Below are 12237 nucleotides of genomic sequence, written 5' to 3' on the forward strand. Positions count from 1 at the left end.
AAATTGTTAAGAAAATTGTTTTCTTTTAGTGCCTTCTGTAATGTTACATAATTTTTTCTTTAGCCATTATTGCCAGAATTCCTGTCTTCATCCCAGTGCTGGTGAAGTCAAAGATAAAACCAATCTACAGCTTCTGCAATAGCCATCACTGAACTGCTTGCAGAACTTGCCTGGACACATTGTGAACTCACCTGTATGCATTGTGAACTATCTGTTGGTTTAGCGACTTGTGGTAGTGTTGGGGTATTTTTGCTGATGATGTCATCGGTGGTACAATTTTTCCAAAAGAAGCCATCAATTGGCTTGGTGTATCTTCCTCCCTTCTGCTTGTCATGATCGTCCAGCTAAAATTTGGGGGCCAACAGAGGTGAGGCAAAGAACCTCACCCCCCCCACTGGTACAAAGACCTCTCCACAGGTGTGGCTGTATACTGGACCGGTAGTCAGTGACGGGTAAGATCCAATTGCAATGGTACCAACCTAACGGGTAAGGACCATATGTACTATTGGACAACCTAAGGCAGGCACGGTCCCTAAGCCACATGCTTGTTGTTTAAACAGAGAGGGGGAGATGTTGAGAGCCACAGCCGAAGGGGCCCCAGCAAACTTCCAGCTGCCAGCTGGGGCCACAGCCGAAGGGGCCCCAGCAAACTTCCAGCTGCCAGCAAACTTCCAGCTGCCGGCTGATGATTGGCTCACAGTGGCCCAGCAACATCTAGCTGATTGGCTCCTCTGCGGTGATGCTCATTGGGCTGTTTCCCTGCCCTTTCAGACCAGGGAGCTGCTCATTGGGGGACTTTTTTGGCTCCGCCCACGTGACCCAGCCAATCGGCCTCAAGAGCAGGAGGATTGTGGGAGGTGGAGAGAAGCTTGTGTGGGAGAGAGAGGCTTGTGGGAAGCCGGTGGTGGCAGTTGAGGCTCTGAGGGTTTTTCCTGAGAGGCTGTTTTGTTTGGCGTGTATAGTTCTAAAAATAAAGTTAGTTTCTTTTGACAAGTGGCTCCTGATTGTGCCCAGCCAGACTGTGGCATCATCTACTGAAGGGCATCTAGGTTGGTTCCACAGTTTAGCTATTGTGAATTGTACTGCTATAAACATTGATGTGGCTGTGTCCCTAGTATGCTGTTTTTAAGTCCTTTGGGTATAGTCTGAGGAGAAGGATAGCTGGGTCAAATGGTGGTTCCATTCCCAGATTTCCAAGGAATCTCCATACTGCTTTCCATATTGGCTGTACCAATTTGCAGACCCACCAGCAGTGTATGAGTGTACCTCTTTCCCCACATCCTCACCAACACTTAATGTTATTTGTCTTCATAATAGCTGCCATTCTAACTCTAATGAGATGATATCTTAGAGTAGTTTTGATTTGCATTTCTCTAATTGCTAGAGATGATGAACATTTTTTCATATATTTGTTGATTGATTATATATATCCTCTTCTGAGAAATGTCTGTTCAGGTCCTTGGTCCATTTGTTGATTGGGTTATTTGGTTTTTTGGTGCTTAGCTTTTTGAGTTCTTTATATACCCTAGAGATTAGTGCTCTGATGTGTGAGAGGTAAAAATTTGCTCCCAGGATATAGGCTCTCTGTTCACCTCACAGATTTTCTTCTCAGTAAAGGAAACAATCTGTAGTAAGCATTTTTGACAAATTATAGGGCTATTCACTTAAAAACTGAGGATCTTTTCCTTTAGTGTCTGATTCAGTAGCTCCTCCTTTCCCTCCTCATCTGCTTCAGATACATCCTGCAGGCTCTGAGAAGGTAATGTGGACAGTGCCAGATAACAACAGAAAGGAGAGTCAAAAGTTTTGGAGAGGTAGGGAGGTGTAGCAGAAGTCCCTGCAGCCACAGTGTTGTGCTGTGGGAAAGGGAGACAGAGATTCTGCGTACCTGAGGTCACTGCTGTGCGGAGACTCTAGGGTGAAGCCACCATCACCATGTCTCATCAGAAAGCAAAACCTTCAACTGAGGATTTGGGGGATAAGAAAGCAGAAAATACATTAAACTAAAAGTCACTGGACAGGATAGCAGTGAGATTCACTTCAAAGTGAAAATGACAACACATCTCAAGAATCATACTGTCAAAGACAGAAAGTTCCAATGAATTCACTCAAGTTTCTCTTTGAAGGTCAGAGAATTGCTGATAATCAAACTCCAAAAGAACTGCAAATGGAGGAAGAAGATGTGATTAAAGTTTATCAGGAACAAACGGGGTCATTAAAGGGCTTAGGTATTTTATTTTTTTTTCTTTTCCCTCAATCTTTTTTTATTTTTAAAAATAGTTCTTTTGTAATGTGGTGTTCAGATGGAATTGAAAACTGACACCCATCTCTTTAAAACATCTGGTAATTTGAATTCAGTGCTCATTATTCATTATTGTTTGTTTTCATTGTGCTGATATTTTGGTGATCAAACCTCAGCTCCCTTCATATTGCCCTCTCCTTTTAAAAAATTACACGTATACACAGAGAGGCCACTTTTTTCAGGACTGTGCATTTTCAGGCCTGTGGTGATAAATAAGATCAACCAATCTGAATGTCAAACATACCCTGAAATCTTCAATGCTAGAGGCAGTCATTTTCATGTGCTCAGAAGTTTCTGCCTGGTAGCTCTTCACTGCCACCTGACTGCTTGCCTCCAGAAGGGAGAGCAGGAGTAACCACAACACTGTCTCTGTCACAGTTGGCCTTGAAGTTCTAGCATGTGATTGCTTCACTCCTGGACTATGACTTTCAGTGGGAGATGGAAGTTTTTCAGAGAACTGAACTGTGGGAAAATGACCTTTCCTTAACTTGATGCTACTTTTAAAATATGAGGGTCTGGACCAAAAGAGGAGGAATATCAGCTTTGGAGTCAAGATGACAGACATGGTGAGAGTAATGACTAACTCCAAAGATGGCTTCACTAAAGAGAAAGCATTTTAAGATTAAAAAAAAAAAGAATCATCAGAAGATCCTTGAAAAGTTCTAATTTTCATTAGCTATTAATAAAGTTATTCATACAGAAGCATGTACAGCAGAACACTGTTCCTTTGATTTTATTTGTACTTTTGGTCTGGGATGTGGGTTTTAAATGGACATTGTCTGTACCAGCTTCATTAAAATAAACAATATTTGTAAAAACCTTAAGAAACAGAAACGTGGAGAGCGGGGCTGGGGATGTAGCTCAGTGTCAGTAGTGAAACACTTGGCTAGCATGTACAGGGTCCTGGGTTCAATCCCCAGCTCCACCAAAGAATGAGAGGTGGCACCAATGAGTGAAAGGACTACCTGAGCCATAAAATCCCTCTTTGCCACTCCGTCAAGCAGCAGGAAGCAAAGAGATCATCCTGCTCACCTATAGGAGCAAGTGAGAAAGGGTTCCAATGTCAGTTGGCATGTTCCCGCTGCCATCCTGGCCTTTGAACAGGGATACATGGCTCGAATCCATAGGAAGTAACTGGCACAAGGCAAAGACTGTTTTAGGACTGGCCCTGCTCCCAGCTACTTATTGGCACACTGTGAATAACAGCCATACTACCATGGGGGCATATTCTTAATACCTCTCAAAGTTCCAGCACCAGGCAAGCATGGTTCTCAGAAACACAAAACAGCTTCTCCCAAAGGGCATGAAAATGAACAGAAGTGAGCCTTCCTCATCCTTGGTTTTTCTGTCTGAAATGGTAAGACGAATGTTCTACACTATGGGAGTCTGGGTAGCACTGTTGAGGCTCTGGAAGTGGTCTCTTCCATCCTTCCTGATGTCCCCTACTCCTCCTAGTGGCATCAGTTACCCTCAGCACTTTCCTTGGCTCATTTGCATTCCAATCTGATCCTTTTCTTTCCTTAGAGATAAGTACCTGTCATCCTGGGAAAATCAGCTTACTCCTCCTTTAAGAAAGGGAGCCTTCACCTGGGGTCACTCACCCCAGAGCTGGCCCATCATACATTCTGGGACATCAGGTGTCTCCTGGGATTACCCTAGGCACACCAGGACATAAAGTCACCCTAACCATTTGGATAATACTCATCTGACTTGTAAGAATTAAATAAATTTACACCTTGGTACAGTGTGTGGCATAATGAGGGATTTGATTAAGGAGCCATTGTTAACAATAGTCTTCCTTTGATTTCAGCTTGCTGTGTACTATGTGACCTGGTATTTGCACCTCCGTTCCATGTCTCTCTTCTTTCCTCTGTCCCTTTATCCCTGTCCTTGGCTTATTGCCCTCTTCATTTCTGGCACCAGACCCATACCCCTGACTGCTGGCATTACCGAGGGTTTTACAACTTTGCTTACCCTCTTTTTGCTTGATCCCAGGGCTGGTACCAGCCAAGCCCATTTTTCTGGGTCCTCACCTGTGTGATGAAGTTGTTGCATCACTACCCCGACCTTGCTCTCAGACTTGGGCACTCCTAGGAGTTAGGGGCAGGGTGGGGTCAGGGCTGAAACCCATTTGCACAAGACACATTCCTATTTTATGTTTTATTAACAAGTTTATTTTTCAGGCGAATACTTCCCTTTCCACCCTTCCTAAGTTCACCCTTGGGCTCCTGTACAAGGATCTCACAATGTCTTCTTTTTATAGGTGGAAACATACCCTGAAATCTTCAGTGCTAGAGGCAGTCATTTTTACGTGCTCAGAAGTTTCTGCCTGGTAGCTCTTCACTGCCACCTGACTGCTTGCCTCCAGAAAGGAGAGCGCGGGTGACCACAACACTGTCTCTGCAGGGAGTAGGGAGTTGGGGAAAGGGAAAAGGCACCTGACTGGCTCAATAAGTAGTTTAAAATCTGAACGAGGACGGGAAACTGAAGTCTAAAAGGGATCTGGGGCCAAATATTATCCCTCCCTGAAAAAACTGAGTTCCCAAGGGGGCGCCCGCATTCAGATCAGTAAGATGAGGGCGGCACAGGGTGTTAGCTGTTGCCCCCAGTTTGCTCCAGTTTTCGGTCTCTGTTACAGCCCACTGCTTCTCAGGCTAGAAAGCGCTGCCGGGACAGCTGCGGCTAGGCGGGATCCTCACGTAGAGCTGATCCGGCCTGGGATTGCTGTTTTCATTTCCCTGGAGGGTAGGGAGGCGCAAAGTGCAGGCAGGGCAGAAAGAGGAGCCCGGAAACCAAGAGCTGTCAGTCTCTGACCGGGAGGCAAAATACGAGAAAACAGGTCCTAGTGAGCGTGGCCGCGAGATGGCCCATCTGATTGTGCTCTGCCGGGCTCCGAGGGCGGTCAGGTGCAAAGGGGCGGAGGCTCTAGTGCTCGGGCAGTGCGTTCGGGGCGGGCCAGCCGGCGGGGCATTTAAACCCCAGCTGACCGCCGGCCTGGGACACGCGCAGGCTCCGCGCCCTCCTGCGTCGACTCAGCTTCGGGTACCAGCCAGGCAAGATGCGGTCTTCCCTGGCTCCGGGTGTCTGGTTCCTCCGCTCCTTCTCCAGGGACAGCTGGTGAGCTAGGGGAGGGAGGCGCGCTGCCTCAGCTCGTGGCTAGGGGCGGGCAGGGACCGCCAAGTAGCCTCCGGAGGCCAAACTAGGTCCGCGGTGGCCCTACTCCCCGGAGGGGCGGTCTGGCAAGATCTGGCCCCGGGCTTTTTCACCTACACCAACCTGGAAGGTTGATAACACACAGACCCTGCCTTACTGCGTTCTCCTACTTCTCAGTGACACTGATGAACAATGGGCTGCCTGGCAGAGCCCCCACACTTTCCCCTTTGCCATTGCCATCCTCATTTTCAAACAGGAGCACATACTCAGACCGCCTCACTGCCTCATTCTTGTAGCCCTGAGCACCTGGGGGATCTGGACATGCTAACTAAGGAACCTAGGCCGCGGGTGGTGGACCAAAAAGGGCTATATATTGGAGTTGTTCTATGTCCCTTTCAGTTTGTTTTAGCCATAGAGTAACACAGAAACCAGAACTCAGTGGTCCTGGCAGCTTATCTGGAGGAGTTCCAGGCCCTAGGAGACTTGGGACTGTATCTGTAACAGCTCCCAGCTGGGTGGTCGCCCCCAAACAGGTGAGCCAGCTCCCAGAGTACATGTCCTCCTGATCACAGTGGCCATGTGATGGCCTGGTGGTGGGTGGACAGGTTTCAGACATTCTTCATCAGAGCAATTTGGAGCATTTTGCTTGATCTGCACAGTAGTGTATTTTTTTTCTTTAATATTTTGGTGGTTGCCATCATTTACAACTTATAAAATTTAACAAAAATAGCCAAATTCGAGGCTTCTCTTGAAAAACATATGACATATTAATACCAGGCCTTAATTCCCAATTAAATTAATAGGAATTAAAGGTCACGTCAGATAGGTCAGGTACTTTCAAGGCAACAAATTTGTCCTGGTTTTAAAATAGTCTTTCGTTCCCAACTTTCTCAGTTCTGGGCAAATGAGGACACTTGGTCACCTAGGCACTTTGAATTGGTTGTTAGTACTTTTCATTTCCAACCTTCTTCATTCATTTAGATTACTTACCTGGTCCTTTTTGAGTTTGAGACTATTAAATGATATTTTTTCAGAAAGATAAGATCATGACTTTCATAAGAATATAAAAATTAACTTGTTAAAGATTTTCTTTTAGGGCTTGGGGTTGTGGCTCAGTGGTGGAGCACTTGCCCAGCATGTGTGAGACACTGGGTTCGATTCTTAGCACCACATATAAATAAATGAATAAAATAAAGGTCCATCAACATCTTAAAAAATATTTTTTTAAAAAAATTTATAATGCAGAAGTCAGAAGATGTTATAATTGGTTCAAAAGAGAATCCCGGGAGGGAAAATGGACAGTTAGTGTCTAGTGCATATGGAGTTTCAATTTGCAAAGAAAATTGAAAAAAAAATAGGAGTGATGGATGTACAATAATGTGAATGTACTTAATGCCATTTAAAATGGTTAAAATGGCAAATTTTATGTTATGTACCTTTTAGCACAATTTAAAAAACCAGAATCCAAAGAACATACCCATTTACAATTTGGGAATATTAAAGCCACACTACTTTTTCCACAGGTTGGGATGGAAAACTATTGGAATTATTGTTCATAAACATATTTTACATGACTTATTGGTTTGCTACCATTTCAAAAAACTGTAAAATAGCTCAAAGTCAATGAAAAGCTAGAATCAGATAAGTGAAAGCTGGATTCAGATAAATTGAAGGTATATCCTCTGAACAATGCATAGTTCTGTTTTGTTTTCCTCCACAGACTCCCCTGTTTTGATGATGATAATAATTATTATTATTATAATCTCCAAGAAAGATTATTCTTGATCACAAAATAAAGCTGGTCCCATTAGATTTGATCTCATTATTTACTAAGACACAGCAAGAATATTAATTAACAGAGCTTGTTAAGTTTGCTTTGCCAAAAGTTTTCATGAGGAATCCTGGATTGGACTTTTAAAGTCTTTTCTTATTTATTGTCCTGAGGTTAATAAACCATACCAAGAAACTGTTTTCACTAGGTTTTACTTGCTGTTCTTATAACTTTTGGCAAATGCCTCTCTTTTCAAGGTCCCCCAAATCTCTTAAGCTTCCTGGATGCTACAAATGATGACATTCCTTTTTGCCTATAAGGTTGGGAACTCAGCAAGCTACTTTTCTTGGAAGTGTTTTATTAGTATTGGCTCCAAAAGGTAAAACTTAGTTCTTTAAAAGGGGCTGGTTATATCTGATAAGAGAACATCTTTGTCAAACACAGTATTCCAGCCAAAGACTTAGTTACATAACCAATTTTTCTAATTATGTGTCAGTTTTTAAAAAAGTCAGAGAGGAACAGGGAACAGATTCTTATTGAACCTTTGCAAATAGTCATATTACCATGAAAAACAAGAAGAACCAATAGAGTTTCTGAATTCTTAGGAGTTAGATAGGAAGGATAAGACATTTATTAATGTTTCATTTCAATTTATAAAAGTGAAGTCTACTAAATTGTTATGGGTTGCAGATCGCCTAAGAAAAAACACAAAGGTCTTCCTAACACTTATATCCTGGAAATGGAACATAACAAAAATATTCAAACATATGACAGTCATCCCTCATTGGTCCATTTAGTTCCATATGATTAATTTTTTTGTTCCACACAATCTTGGGTTAGCAATCTCATAAACCCATCTGTTTTAGGCAAGGTCAATAGGATCACAAGTTCAATGCTAGCCTGGGCAAGTTAGCAAGACCCTGTCTCAAAAAGTAAAAAAGGCAGCTGGGCATGGTGGTGATTACCTGTAATCCCCACTGGCTGGAGAGGCTGAAGCAGGAAGATCATAAGTTCAAAGCCAGCCTTAGTAACTTAGCAAAGCCCTAAGGAACTTGGCAAGACCCTGTATCAAATTAAAAAAATAAATAAAAGAGCTGGAGATGTAGCCCAGTGGTCAAGCACCCCTGGGTTCAATCCCTGGAACCAAAATTAAATTAAATTTAAAAAGACCTGGGGATATAGCTGGGTCATAGAACACTCCTCAGCCAATCCCCAGTACCACGAAAACAGTCGAACACAAAAACATCCATTTCTTGATTAAAGAGTCCAGGAACTCCTAACTCAATTCATTAGTGTGTTCTCAAAGTTGCTCAAGTGGTGCCATCAGAACTCTGTACCCAAGAGTAAGTGCTTGTCAGAAATAGTTGTTAATAAAAAAAAAATGGGGGGCTGGGGTTATAGCTCAGCAATAGAGCACTCACCTCGCACATGTGAGGCACTGGGTTTGATCCTCAGAGCACCACATAAAAATAAATAAATAAATAAATTGTGTCCATCTTATTAAAAAAAATCTTAAAAAGAAAAAAAAATTGGCCTATTTGATTGCAAAGTCTTTAGAGGCATCAGAACAAAATAAAAACTATTTGTAGATGACATTTAAAAACTGCTAGTCAACTTATTACTGATATTTTTCAAGTATGAACAGTCTCATGAGAATTATGACAAAAATAATTCAACTGACAAGAAAATTTGTTTGCTTTTGTAGTATTCAAAACAAAAAGGAGCCAATACAAATAACAACAGCAAAAATCTATCCAGTGTTTAAAAACATAATAAGGCTAATTCACCACCATGTACCTCTCTGAGGAGCCTCAGTTTCCTTCACCAGTAAAAATCAGGTGGTTTTGAAGATACATATGATAGTCTGTGTAAACATGTTTGACCTCCATTGGCTGTTAGAGGGTGCTTGATGGGTGTTCTTGCTTCCTAATGAGCATGGGTTTGGATTCCTATCAAGCGTCAAATGAGATGTAGTTGTGCTGCAGGTGCATTATTGCACTTCACTCTGAGGCCTGCAGAGACAATTAAGACACGACCCTATCTTCTCTGAAGTAAGGGTAAAGCTGGAACAGGTTGTGTACACACAATCAACAATTTTTGAAGGCACTGCTTTGTGTATTGAGTGTCAAAATGTGATGTTTTGTATGTGCCATGTCTTTTAGAGGTCATTTGAGTTGATTTTGAAGAAAACTGCCTTTTTGAACATGTCTGATACATAAGGTATTAGAGATTATAGTATAATTTGCTTGGCGTATAGAAAACCTGATAAAATGGTGGCTTTTCATCTTCAGAGATGGTATTACTATGGCTAAATGTTAATCCAATTTATCTTTAACCTGTGTTAAACAAAATATAGGCTGGAATGGAGGCAAACAGGATAAGTACTTACAGTCTGAAATAAAATTAGAAACAAACTCTATAACAACAAATTCCACTATTATGTAAAATAATATAATATATAATGCACCAATAAAAAAAATCTTACTGTTTTCACATGTCTCCAAGGAGAATGTTAAAACAGAGGTAAAGAAAAGAGCATAAGAAGCTAGAGGGTTATTGGCCCTGGGCCTTGGACTCTTCATCTATAAAATGGGGATGTAGTAGTATACTTCATAAAATTGTTGTGAAGTTTAAATGGGGTACTACATGTACTTATATTGGTGCCAGGCTCATATTAAGCACTAAGTAATCATTAGTTATCAATGATTATTCTATTCACTCTTCCTACTAATATGTGCCAGGCATTATTAATTTATAATTCTTTTAGAACTGCAAGGTATTAGTTTTCTCATTGAACATATGGGTAAAATGAAGCACAGAGAAGTTATGTAGCCAGCCCAGCATCACAAATGACTGGTAAATGACTGAATTGAAATTTGGATCTGGATTAGTCTGACTCTAAAACCTATGGTCTTCCCACTGTCCCACCGATGATAGTGTGGGGTAGTGACATGGCCATTTGGCCTTAGACAAATCAATCTCTCTAAGGCTCCATTTTCTTTACTATGGAAGGGAAATGACAATGTATCTAAATCACAGGATTGGATGAAATTAAATAAGAAACTATTTAAAACACTTAGACAGTGCCTAGCATATTTAATATTTGTTGGGTACTGGAAGATTTCTGTGATGGAAGGGATTCATTCCCTCTCAGGGGAGAAGGTCAACTTTGACTGATGGATCTGGAAGCCATTACTTAGGGACTAGTAACAAATGGCTCCGGCCAGCAGGCGCATAGTGTGTCCAGGAAGCAGCCCCTGGAAGTGAGGCTGGAGGCAGGTGGCATCTGGTGTTCAGAAGCAGCTCCCTCTAAGCATGATCCTAAACTGTGAGGAGCTTCTGCCTGGCAGATGTTACTGTTCCTCCTCCTCCTATCAGACCTTCTGTCACGGTGTTTCTGAGCTACCGAATGCCAGAAGATTCCCTAACCCCAGGACTGGCTGGTTCTTTTACTTCTGCGCCAGCATCTGCATAGGCATGTTTGGGGGCAGCTGGCAACATGGGCATCTTTTCAGAGGAATGACAGTGGCTGTTGCTTATGGGGCTGGGCATTTTTCTTGGGACCTGTGAGGGGGAACTCGGGATGTGAAGCCAGTGGGAGGAGGGACCAGGTTGACACAGGAGCTGGATGAGCAGGAATGGGTGTGGAGGGGGAGCAGATTGAACAGGCAAGATGAGCAGGAGCTGTGAACTCCCACATTTTCCATTTTCCCCACACCCTAATCTTCCCACAAGGGCCAGACAAGAACTAGGCCAAACTGGTGGCTGCAACTAGGACAAATGATTCTGCTCTGTGGAGTTTGCTTGGAAGACACAGGAGAAAAATGTTGGAATGCACACCCAGAGAAATACTGTGTATGCCAGATACGTCCACATCCATTACTTCATTTGATCCTTATGACAATCTTGGGCAGGCATTCATTCTCCTTTTCAAAAGAAGATCAAACTGAGAAGTAGAGAGGCTAAACAAGTTGCTCAAGGTCACAGTAAGTGGCAGAACCAGATATGAAAACTCAGCCTCTTTTGGCCTAAGTCTGATGTCCTTTTCCCTATTTTGCCATGGCCCTAGATTAGATTTACCCCCCCCCCCCCCCAGATGCTATCCATGTAGCTTTTGCTTGAATTACTTTCCTGATTCCTACAAAGAGGTGCTTGGTACAGGCAGCAGAAAGCGCTGCTTAAGATGAGATATGATGAGCAGAGGCTGCTGTGAGAAGGAATGAAGGATCCTGCAGGACCTGGAGGAGCAACCCATTATCCACTGCGCCTCCTCCCCCACTGAGCATGTGACCCTGCAGTCCCTTCCCCCAACTGCTTGTGAGTGCAGTCTGCTTCGCAGCTGCTTTCTGTGTTTCCTCTTCTGCCCTGTTGTTTCCTCTTTCCCTCCTTAAAACACAAACTGGTGTGTACCTCACTGGCTTGGGTGGAGCTGTCTGACTCAGGCTTCAGAGATTGACCGGAAAGGCAGCAAGGAGTTTGGAATAGTCTATATGCTTGGCTAAGGCCTTATTTCTTCAGTTGAAATAAACCAGTTGGGTGCTGAGGTTGAAGCTGGGCAGTCCCAGAAGACCAGCAAAATCAAGGTCAGACACCAGGATTTGTGCCCCTGAAGCCCAGGATTCCCCCATCTGGTTGTTGTGAGGTTGGAATGTGTATGAGGGCTGTGTAGTGGGTGGTGTTCCTGCTCTCCTTTTAGTCTCTGCCATGATCATCCCTGGGTCCTTTGTGCTCAGGAGACGTGAGTCAAGGTGAAGCCTCCAGAGGACCTAACAGGGAAGGCCTCATCTTACCTCCCTGGGAGGGACCATAGCTCTGCCTTCATCACCACACTCCCGTCTGTGCTGTTCACACAGCCTTGCTTCAGAAGAAAATGGAACTTACACCTGCTGGCCACCCTGCCAAGCCCCACGAATTTGGATTCTTGCTCAGCTACCCAGATTGTCAAAATGAAATGAAGCCGTGCCTTTTCATTCTGTCTGAGCACACAGGATTCCTCTACTCAGCTTTCTCC

General features: G+C 43.4%; 1 protein-coding gene and 1 pseudogene across 7 annotated transcripts in view; both read left to right on the forward strand.

Moving 5' to 3' along the window:
- The first annotated feature begins 1110 nt into the window (after positions 1-1110).
- LOC114100738 (small ubiquitin-related modifier 1-like) lies at positions 1111-3020 on the forward strand (annotated as a pseudogene).
- A 2105-nt stretch (positions 3021-5125) lies between these two features.
- Slc37a2 (solute carrier family 37 member 2) overlaps positions 5126-12237 on the forward strand; it is a 36746-nt gene continuing 29634 nt past the window's right edge. For 4 of the 7 annotated variants that reach the window (XR_003584117.2, XR_003584118.2, XR_003584119.2 and 1 more), the window contains exon 1: positions 5130-5419. Coding sequence is in view for 2 of the 7 variants with exons in the window: in XM_027945401.2 (XP_027801202.2) it covers positions 5165-5419 (255 nt within the window). In the remaining 5 variants the exon portion in view is untranslated. Of the gene's footprint in view, positions 5420-11704; positions 11810-12237 lie in introns of those variants that run through there. The other 3 variants (XM_027945401.2, XM_027945402.2, XM_027945403.2) reach the window with 3 other exon arrangements.

The sequence above is a fragment of the Marmota flaviventris genome, chromosome 9 (assembly GCF_047511675.1).
Source record: "Marmota flaviventris isolate mMarFla1 chromosome 9, mMarFla1.hap1, whole genome shotgun sequence".
Taxonomy (NCBI): Eukaryota; Metazoa; Chordata; class Mammalia; order Rodentia; family Sciuridae; genus Marmota; species Marmota flaviventris.